Source organism: Pleurodeles waltl, chromosome 11, assembly GCF_031143425.1.
Source record: "Pleurodeles waltl isolate 20211129_DDA chromosome 11, aPleWal1.hap1.20221129, whole genome shotgun sequence".
Classification (NCBI taxonomy): domain Eukaryota; kingdom Metazoa; phylum Chordata; class Amphibia; order Caudata; family Salamandridae; genus Pleurodeles; species Pleurodeles waltl.
The window spans coordinates 4,743,298-4,764,035 of NC_090450.1; the positions used below are offsets into that span (position 1 = coordinate 4,743,298).

The 20,738-nt window shown below is 46.6% G+C and overlaps 1 protein-coding gene across 1 annotated transcript in view; it reads left to right on the forward strand.

Moving 5' to 3' along the window:
* Window positions 1-20,738, forward strand: part of LOC138265210 (probable cation-transporting ATPase 13A4) — a 389,906-nt gene that overhangs the window by 179,596 nt on the left and 189,572 nt on the right. The window contains 2 exon segments of the mRNA XM_069212761.1: window positions 2,575-2,636; window positions 18,666-18,816. Of these exon segments, the coding sequence (XP_069068862.1) occupies window positions 2,575-2,636; window positions 18,666-18,816 (213 nt within the window).

The following is a 20,738-nucleotide window of genomic DNA, read 5'->3' on the forward strand; positions in this document are numbered from 1 at the left end:
GCCTGTATTACTTGTTTCCTTTGACTTTGTGTGCACTATTTTTTTTTGCTTCTTTCTGTGTTTGCTGTAGGTATTCTTTTCGATCTTTGTTGTATCGCCAATACAGAAAGTGCTTCCGGTAGTTTAGCTTTGTATCTGTAAACCAACCAGTCAAGCACGCTCCATAGGAAATCATAATCCAGTGGTCTTGAGAGTGTCGGCCTGGCACCGTTCAAACGCCCGCCACCATGGCAGTTAGGCAGTCTGACCACCAAACTCAAAATGAGGCCCTCAGTAATTCTCGGTCAACAAATGCTTCTACCAAACTAGCAACAATTTGCCCTTATTGAAATACCATTTGCAAAGTGTGCCTCGCCTTATCAGCTGTTGCGAAGCACCATTCTTCACACCATTGTTTACATTTGCCCCTCTTTACCGATACTTGTGAAATGTGGCACATCTGCCATATGAATCACTTGGTTCCAGACAGCTACGGGCCACTGCAGACAGACTCTTAGATTGGAATTGTTAAGTAAATAGCTTACCGGTCCTATCTTTACAATCTTTCAAAATAAAAGATGTACTTCTTATTTTCTAACCACACCTGTGTTATGTGTACAATCCAGTGCGCAAAAGGGGAATTCATACAATCTCTGAAAATGTTAGCACATGGTTTACGTTAAGTATATTTACATAAATAATGCACTTATGTTGCTGTTGCAGGTATGACTACCTACATTACACAACACAACACTACATACAACTCCATAAGACACCATATCACTCAACTCAACCCTACAACACTATACTACACACCACTCCATAACACTGCACTATACTCAACTTTATAAAACTTCACTCAACACCCCTTTACATTAAAAACCTTTAGCCATACTAAATAGCAATCACACAAATAAATAACAAAACGAAAACATATTAACAAAGCCTTCAGAAAGACCTGTTGGTTGTGCCAATGCTTGGTATACCTAGTGCCAGCCAATGTGTGGGAGAATTACCTGACCTACCCCCAAAACTGGTTCTGGTCAGTTCTTCCCCTTCTACAAACCAAAATACTCTGGCAAAGAAAGAAAGAGAAGGGCAAAAAATCAGAAGGGGCCAGGTCCGACACCTTGAAACATCAAAGGCTCATGTACTAAGTGGGTGGCTCATTTACTAGAAGCTTGCACCACAATTGTATCATTTTTTCGGATGCAGCAATAGGGTAACCAGCGCTCCACACTGCTCCATATCTATGAACTGACACATTGGGCTCAATGCGTCAGTTTATAGAGGCCTGCGCCACATTACTGTATACCTGCGCCAGGTGTAACGTATGCAGGGAAGGCGTTCCTACATTAAAAGCCATGCACAACTGACGTAGTGAAATTTGCAACTTTTCACTGAATCACTCTGCATCAAAGTTCTTGTGCCTGCTCAGACAGGCGTAAGGATTGATGAAGGCTTTTAACATAGAACTTTCCTCTGTTTTCTGATGCATTGCTAGAGTTACGTTTGTTTTATGACACAATTCTAGCAATGTGTTCCTTTAGCGTCAACTGATGCGTCTGATTTTCTGACGCATCCATAAAAATTTGTGCTGTGGATCGCTGTATTGTAAATAGAGTGCATCTAGGGCGTCGTTAGGGCATTTGCAGCAGGCATAAGAAATCTGATGCATCAATGCCGACACGTCAGTTACTGCAAATGAGGTCCTAAGTGTTTTAACAGTTGCAAACAATTAGATCAGTAAATTGGAGGCTCGAGACTGCTAGAGCACTTTTTGAAGAGTACTAAACCAAATTAACGATTCAGAAAAGGTGCAACAAATAATAATGATAATAAGCAATTGGTGTCTGGAAGGGGCATGGTTACGGTACCCTGTCCAAATACGGATTCCTTATGGTATGCATTAAAGTTTCGCAAACTCAAATCTGGTCGCAAAACATCAATATTTTACACCCAACACAAGGGAAGTGGTAACCCATTTGCAAACCTCTTTCTTTTTATGAATGTTGACAAAAACATTTTTAGGAAAAGGCAGGAGTCCATGGGACCACTGCCTAGTCCTAAAAATGTTTGTGTAGCTGATCATGTTTTGTTTAAATGTACACTGCAATTTAAAAGAAATGTTTCTTTTTAAAAGCTATCACTGACATGGTGGTCTGCTGACCCCATCAGGTCACCATTGCTGTGATTGTGGCCAATGTAGGGAGTTGCAATTTCCAACCTACCTTACGAATATTGATGATGTGGATCAAATTGCAACCCTCTATGATCTTGTATTTTGTGAACTGACCTATTAGTACTCTCAGTGTTGATAGTCGTACATGATTGTGGGACGAACTTTATTTTATATGGCACACATGGGCATATGTGTTGGCACAGACATTCACATGCTTTTCAGCTCAAAGATCAGAGACAATCAAAATTCATGTTTCTGGATTACTTCTAGTGCAATAAATCTAGTAGTCAATGTTGTTTAATGCAAGCTTCTCATTTTCGGGCTTTCAAAAGTGTGGCAGTCCTGCACGCCTTCTCTCATGACTCTTTCCTGAAAAGGTGCACTGTCTAATATCATGTCACGCTCTCCCATAGACTGGAACATTAACCGAGGATGGCCTGGATCTCTGGGGCCTTGTCCCCTCAGGAGAAAATGGGTGAGTTTGGAATATACCTGCACGCGCTTCTGTGTGTTGCCTTGGGAAGGCATGTTCTCTGCTGGCTAAATCATAGAATTTGGAATTTCATGTTATTAAATGAAAACTCTGTCTCTACCACCTTAGAATTCCCTTGTCATGTGCAGTGAAAATACCGCTATTACTATGATCTGGCCTGTTGGTACATCCTATGAACCATCATGCAGATAGGGAACTGAAGCCCTGATTTCACACCCTGATTTCACACCCTGATTTCACTCTCTGGCTTCACACCATCTTTAGACTGTTTGAAAGCAAAAAATATGTATCTAATTTACTAAGGGTCTTCAAAATCTACACCTGACTTATGCCGCAATAAATCTCCTTTTAAAGGAATATCATCTTCTCTGGCTTGCGTCTGTCTTAAGACGCACTTTTTTTTTTTTAAATCTGTTTATTAAGCGAAACATTCACACAACAGTACTTTGGCTGTTAATGATTCTACGATCCATTTGCTAGCTTATGTAAACTTGCACAGCATTATCACGCAATAATGTTACAAAGAAACGGGGAGAAGAGAGGGAAGAAAATAAAACAGCATACGCGAGACCCTCCGCGGGATTTCCCTCCGGCTGCGGTTTTCCTCTGCTTGATTCCGGGAGAGAGCGGCCCTGCCGGCTCCTGGAGGACGAGCCAGTGGGGGGAGCCCGGGCAGGAGTAGGGGAAGCCGCAGCGCCTTACACCTACGTCCTCAGCGGGCCGCAAAAGCACGCCGTGTCACAGCGTTGTCATACACCTTCTGCAGAGGGTGTGACCTGGGCAAGGCCAACGGAGACTCCATTAGAGAGAGGAGAGGCGGCAGTCTGGGGAGAGGACCGCTTTGGGGGGTTTGGGCATGACGTGACTGCGAGGGGTGGGCTGCAGGCCTCAGAAGTTCTTTGGGGGTGAGTGGGAAGGGCAGGTGCGGTATGGCCAGGGCTGCCCCGGGTAGCCTGTTCTGCTAGGTTCGGGTGCTTTAGGAGTGCCGTGAGAGGGCCGCATTCGTCTTTGGGTCAAGAATCATTAAGGTTGGTACGTGAGTGGTAGCAGATGGGCCTGGAAGGAGTGTAGGGGTGCACTGTAGAGGGCAGGGTAGAGCGAGAGCGAGGAGGCAAGCTCTGGTGCCTTCATAGTGACACGTCTGAAGAGTTCCTGCTGGGCTTCGAAAAGGGTCACCTGAGGGGAGGAGAAGCCAGGGCAGGAGCCCTTTAAACTTTCTATAGCGCTCCCGCCGCCGCGGGAAGCGCGTCACCTGAGGGGAGGAGAAGCCAGGGCAGGAGCCCTTTAAACTTTCTATAGCGGTCACGCCGCCGCGGGAAGCGCGTCACCTGAGGGGAGGAGAAGCCAGGGCAGGAGCCCTTTAAACTTTCTATAGCGCTCCCGCCGCCGCGGGAAGCGCGTCACCTGAGGGGAGGAGAAGCCAGGGCAGGAGCCCTTTAAACTTTCTATAGCGCTCCCGCCGCCGCGGGAAGCGCGTCACCTGAGGGGAGGAGAAGCCAGGGCAGGAGCCCTTTAAACTTTCTATAGCGCTCCCGCCGCGCGGGAAGCGCGCGGGCGGCACCCGGGCGAAGCCCGGGCCAAGGGCGGGCCCGTCTTGCGCCCGTCATCGCCTGGAGGAGACTGGGCTGAGCCACCCCCCCAAAGTTTGGTTTTTGATACTTGGTCCTGGTACAGAGGTCTCAGGAATGCCCTTTGCTTAGTTTGCTTAGTCTTACTTGACCACGAGCTTCACTTGGCACCAAAGGGGTCAGTGGAGCAAGTCCCTATTACTTCTCGCTTCTTGGGGTCTTTTTTTTTTTCAGACGTGTTTGAAATTATTTAGCTGGGCTATTGGTTAGTCGATATGGGGAAGAGGAAGGCCGATGATGTATCAGCACCCCAGTCCCGGGTTAAAAAACCCAAGAAACGTTCTGTTGGGAAAGTGGAGGGATGTTCTACTGCAAATTTACAGCAATTCAAAACAATTGATTCATTGTTTGAAGAGGTTGAGGCTATACTGAGGAGCCCTTCTGTTGCTGGCCCTTCTATACCGGGTATCATTCCTCCCAAAAAAAAAATTCCTGATCTCTTCAATAAAAAAATACAGACGCATAGAGTAGAGGTCAAGGTTGATTTACACCCACCCCCCCACTCCCAGGGTGTAATTCCTTCACTCGTGGAGATTTCACCATTTTTGGTGGAAACAAATGGATGTTTACCTGTAGAAGGTGCACCTCAGCTGAGGTGCTTGTCTCCGCCTCCTATTACCATTCCTTGTTCAAATAGGTTTTCGGTTTTGTCCTCTAATTCTGTAAGTCCTGGACTTTTACCAACCTTACTCGTAGAAGGAATCGATAAAGACTCTTTGGATGGGAAGATGGGCAACAACGAAGCTCCTCAGTTGGTTATCATTTCTCAGAAATTAGATGACGTTAAGTGTTTGTTGATATCTCTGATGAACAAAATCTCTGGACTTCATGTTCAAAAGTCTGGTTGTAATTGCATTGTGCCATATGAGTCTGTTCCTTCCTCTGATTTACTGATGGAAACAAAAAAACCTAGTTCTCTTACCGTAGGTGATAAATTGACATCTTCTTCTACAGATAACCTCACTAAGGGAAGTAACGGTAGTTTCCCAAGGCATGGTAGGTCTGCTTGTCAGACCATGTCTTCTACCCAGGAGCAAGCTTTAAAACTAGGTGTAAACAAGTGTGGATCCATCCTTGGACGGGGGGATAAAGGTAGCCCTTGCTCAAAAACTCCTCAGTTAAAACTAGGAGGAACGCCCTCTGCAGCAAGTTGTTGTGTTAGTCCCCTTTCAGTCACTCACCCTGATCATTTGACACTCTCGCAGCCCTGTGACCTCAAGGGAAGGTTAAGAAGGAGGAGGGAAGATGCTATTATATATTTGACTAGGGTGCCAAAGCTACCTCAGGGTAACAGAGAGTCGAGTGACTCTCTAATTAATAAAGTCATCTATTGGATACGCTCCCAGAGGAACTGTCTCTCTGTTATCCGGTCTGACATACGTGAGGCCCATAGATATAACCAGTCAGGGTCGGAATTTGATTATATTTCGATTCTTTTTAATGACAGTAGTCTAGTTAATGATCTCCTGGCCTTTGATACACGGACAGGTATACTACGTACAGGTAGGGAATCGAATCTTAGACTTAGCACTCAGCCGCCTGGGGCCCCGCTATGTAGAGGATGTTGTACATCCGGAACCATCGCAGCTGGGGTTATTTCTTCTTTAGATAACTCTGTAACATCTAAACCCGTGAATCCTGCCCCCTTTCTTCCTGAATTAGACTGACTGATTGCCCCCTGCACAGTACTTCCTAAAATAGTAAATGATGAGTGTCAACTTACAGGGACTCCATCTCCTGCCCCCCTATTGAGAACTAAGTCAATATTTACACCTCCCAAAATTAATATTATATCATGGAATGTTGCAGGAATCAAGTCAAAGTTGGATGACCCGGACTGGGTAAGCCTTGTTAATAAACAAGATATCTGTCTTTTTCAGGAAACTTGGTCTGCAGAACAGCTATCCATACAAGGCTTTACAACCTATTTTTTGGCTGCACAACCTCCCTCTGGTGGCTTTGGAAGACAGATAGGAGGGTTAATGATTCTATTGAATAATAGGCTAGAATGTGACCACTCCATGATAAAGATTAATTCCTATGATCTGCTGGGTGTCCAACTCATATTCCGACCTGGATTCAGGATGATAGTTCTGAATACTTATGCAAGATCCGTTCTCCGTGGGTCAGAATCAATGGTTCTCACCCAGCTGACGGACTATATAGAGCTTCTGGACCCTTCAGATCTTCTGATTATAGCAGGTGATTTTAATTGTTCTTTTGTGTTGGGCAACACCATCAGCAATCTGACTACTGAGGAGGACGAATATTGGGGTATTCCCCAATCTAAGGAAACAGCGTTTTTGCCCGCTTCCCGTGTTGCATCTCAGTTGTCTTCCCTTTGTCTGAAATATGGCCTGAGAGAATGTAACGGCCGCACTAAATCTGACTCAGAGCGAGCCATCACTTTCAAGCGAGGGCTTTCCTTTAGTACTATTGATTATATTCTGGTGGATATTAGGCTATGGTCAAGTTCACTGGACATGGAAATCTTACCTCGCTTGGATAGCGATCATAATCCTCTGTGCCTTGTACTGACCAACCATGCATTTTTAAGAGTCCAGCACACTACGATCACTAACGTCCCACTCCCTTATTTGAATCATAGACGTTCTCGGGTCTGCTGGCCAAAGGTGGAATCCAACCCGTATTTGATTGGGGAAATATATTCATTTTTTTTAAAACTCTTCGCAGATTATGAGGAACAAGAAGCCTCTGATATTCCCATTATGGTTATCCACAATAAATTGGTGGATTCCCTACAGGGTATCTTCTATAGGGAAATCCCTTCCAAATCGAGACCTGTTGACACCCCTCGTAGGGATTGGTATAATCAGGATTGTGTGCGAGCAAGATCTAATCTAAATGAGGCTGTAAAAAACTCTACCCAAGTGGCCGTTAAAGAGGCCCGACGTAGGTATGTTAATGCCCTGAAACAAGCAAAAAAATACTGGGATAATGAGATATGGCAGAAGCTGCTTGCAGCAGTCAAATACAAAGATGATAGTTCCTTCAGGCGGCTGTTGACCTCTAGTTCGAAAAGGGACAATGATGACATTGGTATGTACATACAGCCCGAAAGATGGGTGTCCTATTTTTCTGGAATTTATGCTCTGCCTGCACCACAATCTCTGGAGGACCCTGGATATGATGAGTGTTGGGCTGTTAACAAGACCACAACTGAGAGCATTGTTTTTACTTTAGCCGAAACAACAGCTGCAATTAATTCTTTGAGGCCAGCCAAAGCCCCTGGTCCAGATAAGATCCCAGTGGACCTGTTCAAATCAGAACCAAAGATATGGGCATGGTACATCAATGTATTGTCTAATGCCATAGCAGCTGGTAGCCCTATTCCAGATTCCTGGCGTGGCGCAGAAATAATACCGATTCACAAAAAGGGTGATGTAGGTTCACCTGCAAATTATCGACCAATCAGCCTAATTGATATTCTTCAGAAGACGTTTGCTAAGCAGGTCCTAGATAGGCTTACCGATTGGATTCAAGACAACCAAATTTTATCCCCCTTACAGGCCGGTTTTCGGCCTAAAACTAACACCATGGACCAAGTCCTCAGGCTGTCATTACTATTTTGGAAGTATGTCACCCTATCTAAGCAAAAACTTTATGTTGCTTTCGTAGATCTAAGATCTGCATTTGATTTAGTCCCAAGAGAGAAACTATGGGGAGTATTAAATAAAATCGGTATTCCAGGAAATCTAGTGCATTTGATCCAAAGATTACATGAAAAAACATTTGCACAAGTCAGATGGGGTAAGCAGGGGGAACTCACCGACAAAATAGATATTAAGAGAGGAGTACGCCAGGGCTGTGTTCTTGCCCCAACGCTATTTACATTGTTTATCAACGAGGTGGTGCAAGTCGTTACCAACTGCCAAAATGATGCTCCATCCTTGAACAACCATAAAATTCCAATTTTGCTATTTGCTGATGATTCCCTCCTGATCTCCAGAACCCCTATGGGTCTCCAGGTACTTGTGGATAAGTTTAGTTTGTTTTGTGGCGACTATGGCCTTGAACTCAACCATAGCAAAACTAAATTTATGACCCTGGGTTGTGGCCCCACTAAGAGATATTCAGTTTTCCATAATGGTACCCCCCTAGGTATGGTAAGCTCCATAGATTATTTGGGGGTGAGAATTAGCAACAATCTGCATTGGGGGGCCCAAATTGAAAAAAGTTCAGCTATTCTGGCGCAGAGATCTGGGGCCATTTTACGCTTTCACAAATCTACTTCTGAGAGAGTGATTACTCCAACTATTAAAATTTACCAAGCAAAGGCACAGAGCGCTGCGGTCTACGGGTCTGAAATTTGGGGGTCCTCGAACACTGGCAAGCTTGCAGTGGGGGAAAACAACTTTGTAAGGTCGACTCTGGCCTGTCCTCGCAATACCCCACTGCTGCCTATGTTCTGGGACCTTGGCCTTTCACGCATCTCTGATGTAATTGCCCTACGACCATTGCTATTCTGGGTCCGTGTATGGACCACCCCAGAGCTATCCACATACAAGGAGTCTATTCAAGACATTCTAGACAGACCAAATGTACTTACCATTCCCTGGTTTAGCCACATCTCAAAATGGTTCCACAGATTGGGTCTTAGTGAGTTTTGGAGTCATCCAGAAAGTATAAGGAAGGATCAGAAGAATCATTTAAAAATTGTTTACTGGATATATGTAAGGGAAAACTACTTGCTGTGTTCAACACACGGCAGATTGACTTCACAATTTTTTGATTTTAAATGGTACCCGTATCTGGAACCATTTACGGATACAATTCTTGACCCATTAAGTAAGAGTCTATATATTCAGTTCAGATATGGCTGTCTGCCTCTTAAATCCTATGGCAGCACATGGAGTGCGACCGCAAGTCCTGATACTTGTCCGAGTTGTAATCAAATTTCTGAATCTATTGTACATTTTATGTTTATATGCCCTGTTTATTTGATTGCGCGACGGAAGTGGTTACGACCTGTGTGCAGTAATATGGGGGTAAGACATTGTATTGTTGCCTTAAGGATCATGATGAGGGAAACTTCTCTCCCTCTATCCTGTGCGGTTAGTAAGTATATTGTAGCTGCTTGGCATATACGTACTAAATTTCTGGGGAAATAATGATGATGAGGACCAAAAAAAAAAAAGTGTTTTAGTTGCCAAATTTTAACTATACACATAGACTGAAACAAAACCCTTTGTCTATTTAAATGTTAGGTATTAGGGGGTTAGGTGCTTTTTTTTAAGGAAAATAATTTTATGTGTTTTAAGGCTGAAATATATGTTTTTATCTTATTCTTATTCTTTTTAACCTAATTTATATTTCCTTTTTCATTCAATTGTTGGTTGTTTTGCTTTTATGGTTGAAAGTAACCGAATAAAGCTATGTGTTGGAACAGCATACAGCTTGAAAACTATGAGCTTGACTAATTGCTAATTAAGGATGCAGCTAAGCGCTATTAATGTCATTGCTAGTGGTGATAATCCCCAACAGGTAGAGGGGGAAGAGTAAAGAAGGAGTACGGCTAATATATATGAATAAAGCGGGGGTCATAACTGAGTTGTGACTTATGTTTTGCAGAGTTTGAAAGGGTACCAGGCAGAAGTAATATTAAATAACCTTGGTGTGGGTTGCATGTAAATGTGACCGCAGAGAAAGTATCCTAGTGTGTCGTGAGATTACATTGTGGACAGGAGTGAGGGCGTAGATGGCGGGTGTAAGTGAGAATGAGAAAGGTTAGGGCAGCGTAATTGACGTACGGACAGTGTCAGCCAGAGATGTGGTGGGTGTGTAAAATGCACTGCTCACGGGGGATACATGTCATCCCTGGCTTCTATTGCCACCACAAATGTGTCCCACACCTCGGGGCCCTCCTGTATGAGACCTTTGTGTTGCAATGAGCGGAGTGTCTGGGCTTCAGCCTGCGCACGACAATGTAAGTCACGAAGCCAGGTCATGTGGGAAGGGACGTGTGGTGCTTTCCAATGCGTTGCTATTAGCCGTTTGGAAACAACGAATGCTAAGTCTATGAATCTGTGTATTTGTTTATCCCCCCTGGTGCGGTGGCGTATGCCAAGTAAGCAGGAATCTGGTGTGGGTGACAGAGTGTGAGATGAGATGGCTGTTGTGACGTCTGTAATGCGGAGCCAAGCCGAGTTTATTGAGTGGCAGCTCCAAACCATATGGTAAAAGTTAGCTGGCGGAGTTGTGCATCTTGGGCATGTCTGACGTGTGCTCGGATATATTCTTTGGATGCGGGCTGGGGATAAAAATGATTGGTGAATATAGTTGAATTGGGTGTATCGCTGGCGAGGATTACGGGATATTGATTTGATCATTGCAAGAGCTGCGATCCAAGTCTTTTGAGGTAGTGGCGAAGGGAGGGCAGAGTCCCATCGTGCCTTAGCATGCGGCAGAGTGGTGCAAACCGCCGCCAGCAGTGCTTTATGCAATTTAGTTATAATGCCTTTTGTGCAACCTATGGTCAGGATAATGGTAAGTAATGGGGACTCGGGGGCTCAGCACTACCGACCCCCCAAAGGATATTAAGTAACCTCTTAATGGCGCTGTATGTCAAGAAGGCCCCATTGTGCAACACTCCGGCAGACACCAGTTCCACAAAGATGCACATTACAGAGCTAGAATATAGATAGCTCACCTTCAGTGTGTTTATTTCCCGCATGTCGTGATGCATTGAGAGGATTTGAGTGCCCAGCAATTGAAATAGCGGTAGCGAGGGTGAATAAGGGGGGGAGGAGGTCTTGCCTTGGATGTATCTGCGCCAGCAGAACCGAGCTGCTTCCAACAGTATTCGTTTTGGGAGTAGGGGGGGAGGGCCCGACAGCATTGTACACAGCAGCTTCTGCGGGGCTATATGTGTCTGCAACATTATGCTTTCAGCAGAGGGAATCTCTTGAAGCCATGTGGATAGCCACGATAATTGAGCTGCTGCGTAGTATCTTTCGAAATTAGGCATGCCCAGCCCACCCGACTCCTGCGAGTGTTGTGTTATGATCAACGCTACCCTGTGTCTGTCCTTGCCCCAGAGTAAGTCGGTTAATATTGATTGCAGTTTGGTAAAGAACGAGCGTGGTAGGCACAACGGGAGGGCATTGAAGTAATATAAAAACCTTGGAAGAATAAGCATCTTGGCAATCGCCACTTGACCCATGGGGGACAAGGGGAGCGAGCTCCAAAAAGGTATTAAGCTGCGGGTGAAGCTGAGTACCCTGTCAATGTTACCCTCTTTCAGATCTGTGATAGAGTGGTAGATCTGCACTCCGAGATATTTAAAGGTTGTGTATGACCACGGTAATTTATATTGTGGAAGTGCCGTGTGGCGATCAAGCGGGATAGAGGTAAGAGGGAAGATACTTGACTTGGACCAATTGACGTGCAAGCCAGAGGCGAGGGCGAAGGAGTCTAACAGCTGCAGTACCGCACCCATGGAGGCCGAGTGGTTGCGCAAGTATATTAGGGCATCGCCTGCATATAAAGATATAATGTTAAATTCCGGAATGCCCCATATGTGTGCGTAATTGCGTAGTTTAATTGCTAATGGTTCCATGGCAATAGCGAACAGTAAAGGAGATAGTGGACAGCCTTGTCTGGTGCATCTACCTATAGGGAATGCTTCGGAAATAGTTCGACCATTTTTAACGCGGGCTATAGGCACGGAATAAAGCGTTTTGATCCAGCTGATGAAGCCGGGACCGAAAGCGAACGCTTTGAGTGTACGTAGGAGATAATTCCAGCTTAGCGTATCAAACGCTTTTTCGATGTCTAGGGAGAGGGCCAACGCTTCGGTATTTGTGTTACCATGCATTATGTGTAGGAGTCTTCTAATATTTAAGAAGGTGCTTCTGCCAGGGATAAAGCCGGACTGGTCCTGGTGTACCAAGTTTGGTAGATAGGGGAGGAGCCTATTTGCAAGTACTTTCCCCAATAATTTGCAATCTCTATTGAGTAGGGAGAGCAGCCTGTACGATTTGACATCAAAAGGGTCCCGACCCGCTTTTGGGAGGACGACTATCAAAGCCTCACGCATAGAATCTGGCAACTGCAGATTGCGGTGTGCTTCGTTGAATACCTCTATGAGTGGATGTAGGAGATGGGTAGTATGGGAATTAAAATATTCTACCGGTAGACAATCTGAGCCGGGAGTTTTACTGCGTGCCATTTGGGATAGAGCTATGCGCAGCTCTTCAATAGTAATAGGGCCATCTAGAGTAGCGGTGTTATCGAGGATAAGTTGGTTTTGAGAGACAAGATTTAATATGTCAGCAAGGTGCTGCTCCGGAGGAGGGGGAGGGGATATGTAAAGGGTGCAGTAGTATGTTGAAAAGGCGTCGTTGATGCTCGTCTGAGTATTAACAATGACATCAGGATTTAAACGTATCGCACCTATGGGTGTTGGCTGAAAGGGCTGGCGGGTCAGCCAGGCCAGTAGCCTGCCCGACCGGTCTCCCTCAGCGTGTTGTCTTGCCATGTAATGTCTGTAGTCGTGTTTGCTTAATCTGTTGTCTGCTTCCTTATGGGCAGCTCTGAGCGAGTTCAATGTTATTAATGTGGATTCTCCGCCGGCTATCTCATTCTCCGCATTGCGGAGTTTTACCTCCAGATCTTGTAATTCTTTGGTGAGTGTTTTTCTCACCCCGAACATGGCCGCGAGGCAATGTCCACGTATCACCGCTTTGTGGGTATCCCACTCTATGGCATGGGATGAGGTTGTATTCTTGTTCAATAGAAAGTAATCGGCTAGTCTTTTGAACATATCTGTTTGGAAGGGGGGATCTAAAAGAGCTTCTGGCTGCAGTCGCCATGTTGGTATACGCGTGTGCATGTGACCCCATGCCATTATGACGCATAGAGGGTTATGTTCTGATATAGTGCGCGCTAGGTATTCAGACATGCATACTTTATGAATTACGGTTGCAGATACAAAAATCATATCTATTCTGGTGTGTAGCTTATGTACGGGGCAGTAGTACGAATATTCGCGGTGAACAGGATGACTCACCCTCCATACATCCCTCAGACCATTATTTGATGCCCAGCTTAATAGAGCTTGTGCGGCGCGATTGGAGGGGGCCGTTGTGAGTGGGGGAAACGAGCGGTCCATTTGAGTGTCAAGAACATTGTTAAAGTCTCCACCCCATATGCATTCTAGTGTGGGATCGCTGAGACTACCGGTAGACAGCGTGAATAGAAAATCACGTTGATTTACATTTGGGGAGTACAGTGCAACTAGGGCTAAGGGGGATCCATCAAGGGTACCTTCGCGTATCACGTATCTACCATTGGAGTCGCATTGTGCGCGAGATGCGGCAAATGGGACCCCAGGAGCAATCCAAATGGCTGCTCCACGGGCAAAAGACGAGGAAATGGTGCCATGCAATTGACCTTTCCATTTTGAATGTGTAATTTCCAACGTGGATTTGGAAAGATGTGTCTCTTGTAATAGGGCTATGTGTATTTGATGCCTTTTGAGAAAGGCATAAACACTTTGACGTTTCCGTGGGGTTGCCATGCCTCTAATATTCCATGTGAGTACCTTATATTTCAAGATACCTTGATGCGTCTGGGTAGCCATGTTATTTATGTGGTCTTCATGTAACCGGAGGGGTGGATATCTGCTACCCCCAGTGTGAGAGTATTGTGTTGCCCACCCGCTAGGACTTGGCAGTCAATGACCACTATTTTGTGAGCTGTAATCCTGTTACTATAATAGATATGACATGTGCATTTGCTGCCGCATTTACAGTTAACTAGCCTGTAACAAAACCAACCGATAGATAGAAAGGTGCACTCTAATACGAAATATAACAACACTGAAATTACTAATAGATAGAAAACATTTCCGGAAATTGCCGGCTTGAGAGAATGGTCCATATGGAACAGGGGGGTGCCAGAGGGCATTGATGTGTAGGCATGGATTTACCCTGCCCAAATTACTCATGGTTCAAAGTGCGAGGTACACCGCCCTGGGGCTGCCCACGAGCCGCGTGCCGCAGCCAAAAATACGGCAGTAACAACCGACTGCCGCTAAGCAGCCAGAAAGAGGGGAAGTTATAACAACGTATCCAGATAACGGGAGTAGGAGGAACTTAATTGCTTAGCACATGTCATTAGCTGCACGGGGTGTGAGGGAAGGACCACGCGTGGAGTCCGCTGAGTCTGAATTTACGTCCTGTTCCCAGTCCGCGTCCATTTGTGTGGATGAGGTAGTGGGCGATGCATTTATGAAGCTGGGTGTGGCCCGCAGGAGCCGGGAACGTTCGGATCGTGCCTGTTCAGGTGATGGTTTAGCTCCCCGTTTTTTGCGTTGTCTGCGGCCCGAAGTAGAGCAAGAGCTATTGTCGTCCAGAGTGCTTGCATCTGGTGGGTCGGCTAGACCTTTGGCATGCAGCCAGGTCCAAGCATCTTCCGGGGTGGTGAAAAAAAAATAGCGAGTGTCGTCCTGCACCTGGAGTCTGGCTGGGAACATCAGCGCGTTCTTGATACTGTGTTTGCGGAGACATGACTTAACACGGTAAAAAGAGTTTCGTTTCTTCTGTACTTCTGCTGTAAAGTCTGGATAAGCTGAGATCAGCGCATTTTCGAAGCTTACCGGACCAGATTTGCGGAATAACTGTAGAATGAGGTCTCTATCGCGATAGTTAAGGAGTCTTACTATGAGCGGGCGCGGTTGTGAGCCAGGTGAGGGGGGTCTGCCGGGGATCCTGTGAGACCTCTCAATGGAGAAGAACTTCGGGATGTTGCCTTTGGGAATCGTGTCTGTGAGCCATTGCTCTATGAATAATTCAGTGCTTAGGCCCTCAACACGTTCAGGGAATCCCACCAGCCGAATGTTATTGCGGCGGGACCTGGTTTCTGCATCCTCGGCTCTGCGTTTTAAGGAGTCCATATCTAACGATAGGTGCGCTAATTGCGATTTGAGATCGGACACAGTGCTGGGTAGGGTTGCAGTGTCTTTTTCGAGTTCGGACACCCTGTCTGCTAGAGTGCGTTGATCTGTGCTCAGTATATTGAGGTCTTCTGTTACCGAGCCTATTTTAGCTTCCAGGGTGGATCTTGTGTCTAGAATAGCTTTCAGTATCTTATGGAATTGCGACGTATGTGATTGTAGGGTGAGTTCCAGCTTCTCCAAGGTCACTTACATGGTGGAGTGGGCCTCTGAGGGAGATGAAGTAGTATGGTCCATTTTTCTAGGGGGTGTATGTGGGGTCTTTGGCTTGACCATTTGGTAGGTGCAGGGATACGTGGGCGTGAGCGCAACAAGTGAACACGCAGCGGTGTATACAGATGAGTCAGGCGTCACCTGGACATTCAGGACGGGTGAGGCAGAGGCAGGGCAATGATATTAGAGATTAGTAGTCTAATGCGTTGACTACTATTTACATAGCCTAGAGGTTATGACGCTGATAAAGGTTTATGGTGCTATTGGGTTGAAGGCGAGCCACTACGGAGTTTGCTAAAGGTTATAGCTGTTCCGGTTGCCTTAAGGCTCAGGAGGAAGACTTAACACGACAGCGCACTGCGACTCGATAAAAGTCGCCGAAAGGCTCACCTCTTACAATCAACCGGGTCCGATGTCCGCTTTATCCGTCTTTGTTACCTCACCCCTCCTGAGGTGAGGCGCGATTCGTTGGTGTGACGGGAGCTGAATAATAGAGACTGCTGTAAGGAAGCTGCATGTCGGCAAAACAGTCTTTGTCAGGGCATCATATTTGGGCGATCACAGCAGGTAATCCAGTACAATCCACAAGTCCGCGGGTCCAGGGGACTTGAAATTGCAAGCCAGCACCCACGGGCCACACCGCGCCGGGTGTGAGAACGTCTCTGATCCGCCCCGCAGCACGATTGCGCCTTGAAGTACCTCCGCCAGTGTTCAGTTCCAATACAGTGCAGTACCTTCCAGGGTGCACCGCCTCGTTGTTGGAACCAACTGAGCAGAATTCAATAAAAAAAATAAAATAAAAAAAATTAAAAAAATGGCAGCCGCAGCCAGTTTGACTGTGCGGCAAAGTTTTGTGTGCGGTCCCACCTCCGGGCCAGACGCGGTGCCCAGGATAGCCCCCGGCAAGCGGGAGGGGAGCCGGGGCACAGCACCACTCGCAGCCGTCTCCCTCGATAGATGGTGTCCAGGCGACCCCGCTTCGGCAGGTCGCGAGGGGAGAGGGGCGGCGACCTCCGGGCCGGCGGCGGCGCCCGGGATAGCCCTCGGCAAGCGGGAGGAGAGCCGGGGCACCAGCACCACCCGTGGCCGTCTCCCCCCATAGTTGGCGTCCAGGCAAACCTGCTCCGGCAGGTCGCGAGGGGCGGCGCCGCCGCAGGGAGAGCCCTGCCGGCCCAGCTATTGCTGATCAGGCTTCCCGGGACAAGTCACAATCCTTGCGCCTCCGATGAGGGACAGGCGCTGGCGGTCCACCACTCCGGTCTGAGCAAGCCCAGACAGAAGCCACGGGACTCGGGGATCCTGCGGTGTGCACGCTGCGAGCTTGCTGGCTTCAGGGCAAAAAGAGATCGCGGCCGGCCAGGCGCTTGCCGCGTTCCCGAACTGCGGCAGTTCCACAGTGTTTCTCCCTTTCTCCTCTTCTTTCCGGTCCCGGGCAGCGGTACGGCCCCCGAACGGCACCCCAAGTGATACACGCTCCCCGCGAAGGGGGGGCTAGGGCGCTACGGTCAGGATAATTTTATGGGCCAGGGATCGGAGCTGCAGTTTATGCTGCCGCGCCAGTCGCCATCTTGGCCAGGCCCCCTTCTTAAGACGCACTTAAGCTAGAAAGGACAGACAGTAAATTCCTTTGTAAAATTTGTCCTGTGGCCACCGCTCCCCAGAGCAAGGAAAAGTGAAGAAATATAGTTTAGTTCAGAAGTTAAAATGTATTTTAGGAAGTTAAGAATGTAAGTAGTAATGTTCTGTTGGGGCTAATTTAACCTGAATGGTTAGGAAGAGGAGAAGTTATCAAGTAAAGCTAAATTTACATAAAAGAAAGGAGTTGAGAAGTACAGCCACATCAAACAGTTAGATTGGGAAGGAAAGTTGAGTGGTACCTTTTCATTATTTCTAATTGAAGGTATTTAGTGCCTGGTTTAAAGAATGAACAGCAGAACTTCTGTTCACTATTGTGCCAGATTTCTCACCCTTTCCAGTGCGACATGGAAACATCTGCCCTGTGCAGACTGACAAACTGGTGTTAAATGAGACAAAGTCTCTCCCTTGCAAGGTGTGTCTCAGAGGCAGTACTCGTTACATTAAAGATAATTTGTAATATTTTCAGTCTCACCTGCATCCTGTTCCACATTTTATCGTCTATTACTTTGCAATGCTTAACCTAAGGCCTACTGATGAAGTTTTGAATTTGGAGAAGTCCAAATTAGGTCAAGAAAAAACAGGTCTTGAGATCTTGAAATTGACAGAGGGGTGTGGATAGTATTGGCTCAGCAGGTCGGGGGCAGATGTTATAGGCCAACTACAACAGAATTCTGTCTTTTAATACTCAACTAAAGGACAGAGTGGTCCCCTTCCTTGCTTGAGTTTACATGCCATGGAAGTCTTGCTATGGTATTGATACCAGGGGTGGTTTGATGCTCAAATCAGGCCAGAGGAGATTTCTAGAGCTTCGCTCTTCTACGTGGTCTTCTGCAGGAGTCAAGAATCTGGGGCAGCGCAAACGGTGGGAGGATTCAGGGGGCATGCCTTTAAGTAATAGGAACTCATTCCTTATTCTAGGTGGGCATTTGTGGACAGTGAAGGTAGCTTGGTGTGAATCCTTCAGGCAATAGGCAGACTATCTTAGAATATTTATCTCTTTTTTGCTAAACCCAGCAGTCCAGCACTGGCATCAATATCTATGTATCAATCTAGTCAAGGTGCTGAATAAAAGTAGAAAACACGGACAAATCTCCTCTGTCTTCACACAGAACGTTCTTTTTGAGACTGCGGTTTGTAATTTATTGGGATACTTATGAATACGGATGCTCTGACATAAAGATGATTCAGGTGATAAAAGTAACATAATTGAAATGGCCATATGTACTATTTCATAAATTGGAAGAAGTTTGACTATAAAACCAACGTAATTTTATGCTTTTGAGATACACAAACCCATTAGGAATGAGGGCATCAACTTTAGGAGGATTTAGCTTGAGGGAAAGACACGGTCAGTCCTCAATGAGGCTCGGTCTGTCAGTTACAGACTGTGGATGTGAGCAATCTGATCCACAGAGACAAAGATGGCCAGGGTGAGTTCTAGATGTGTGGGGGGTCTGTGAAATTTCTAATATTGTTATGTTGTGTTCTCTTAATAACTATGACATTAATGCTAAGATCTGGCAAGATTGAATTTCACAATTTGCCCTGTTGCAGTTTTGATCCAGTTTACAGGTTCAACTCCGGCGCCCCATTACCCTGGGGGCCGCTGCTGGGTGCCCTCGCCAGCTGCCACTCCCTCATGACCATTGATGGAAAACTTCAAGGGGATCCGCTGGACCTGAAGATGTTTGAAGGCACTTATTGGGTAAGATCTCTTTGGCTTTTCAGCTTATTCAGCACAATGTTATCCAGAGGAGAAGCCAGGTTAATGTGCAAACCCAGTAGTAGTTCTCAGAGTCACTGACATCATACCCTCCCTTAGCATGAATGGAGCACACAATGTCACAAGACATCAAACTGTGAACCATTCTCACTACCATTGCAGTGTTAGTCTGAACTGGGCTCCACTTTCTCTGCGGCCTCCGATCTTTGCATTTTTAGTTACATATTTGTTTGATTTATTTGTTGTATCTGTTCTGCTATTCATCCTATTCTGTCCCTGGTGAACCTCACAGATGTTCATGTGTCTTTGCTGCTCAACCCTTGTGCAATACTGCTAATCCCACCCCTCAGGTTTGCTGCACCCCTACATTCTGCCTTTCTCAGATTCTAAATGTTCCTCTGATATCCCCAAAATGTTATTATCCTAATTGGCATACTATGGGACATATTTACAAACCCATAGAGCCTCCTTGCACAACCCTAGCATCATTTTTTTTTTACACTAACGCGGCATCAAGGAGGCCTTTTCCCCCTCGCCAAATTTATAAAGTGGGGCAATGCAAGCATTGCGCCCCTTTGTAACCCCTTGCACCACATTATCCCTGCACCAGGCATAATGTATGCAACAGGGGTGATCCCCCGTTAGGAGGCCCATAAAACTGACGCAGTGATATTTACAAGATTTCATTGCATCACTTTTCCAATCATTTTTAATGCCTACCCAAGGCAGGTGCTAAAGAGACGCTCCCATTGTTTCCAATGGGCCTCTCCACACATTGCTGGACCAGCGCCATCGCTAGTCGACCAATGTGCCACAATAGCAGCAAAACATTTGACGTTATTGTGCTAACGTGTTCCATGGTGTGCTGTATGGTGGAGGTGCATGGGGTGCAAGAAAAGTGCTGCATCATAGTTGATGTGCCACTTTTTTGTAGATACTATGGGTGGGCGGAACTCACAGAGTTCTACTCTGCGGAATTCTGCGGAGTTAGCTAAGAACTTTGTGAAATTCCAGGGAGTTCCACCTGCAGCAGAATGTGCCTGTTCTTCCACCCTGCCTGAACGTGCCAGATCTCGAAACGCTAAGGAGGGTCGGGTGGCGACCCTGCTTAGCGCTTCTGTAATTACGCGCATTCAGGCCAGGGTGGTATTCCATAGGCAGCGAAAGTCTCTTGTGCTGCCCACCAGCCTGGATCCTGCTGCTTTCAATCACACCTGCACACTTTCCTTCACAAACTGCCCACCTTCACACACTTGCTACAGAGAGACAAGCACACCCCCTGTCTTGCACGAGCTTTGCAATTGCTTCCTCTGCACTTAAACACAGCCTCAGACTGCTTTTTTCTTTAGGGCCCAGCACTAGCAGCCTGGTATTTTCACAAAGTGCCTAGCTAGCCTTGCTTGCAACTGGGCTATAAGGCACTCTCCCAGGCCACACACATCTCTATCTGGCCGGGTATGCTTGACTACCTCTCAGCAGCTGATGCTCCCCCACTTTCCATCCCTCCCTGCTGTCCTCAGCACCATACCACATAACACTACTACTTTTTCCAGGGAGTCTGGGAACATGGAGACAGGTTCTTTTTAAATGAAGCTCTGACTGCAAGCTTCCTTTTTCCAAGCACAGACCCCCCCACCATATGTCCTATACTGTCCCTGTGAAGTGCCAGCCCCTGTGTGCGCATAGAAGAGAAAGTGAAATGAGGGGCTTAGCTAATGGATCCAGAGCCTCTTTTACCAGCGGCCTAGATCTCTGGCTGCCTCTGCCCCCGGGCTGCTGAGGATAGTGAAAGGAAGGAGGCCTGGATCCGGAGCTGGCGCCGGTGCAGCCACTCAGCAGCAGCTTGCAACAGCTCCACGCCTTCCTCTGCCCCCTGCTCCCTGGCTGCTGAGGACAGTGAAAGG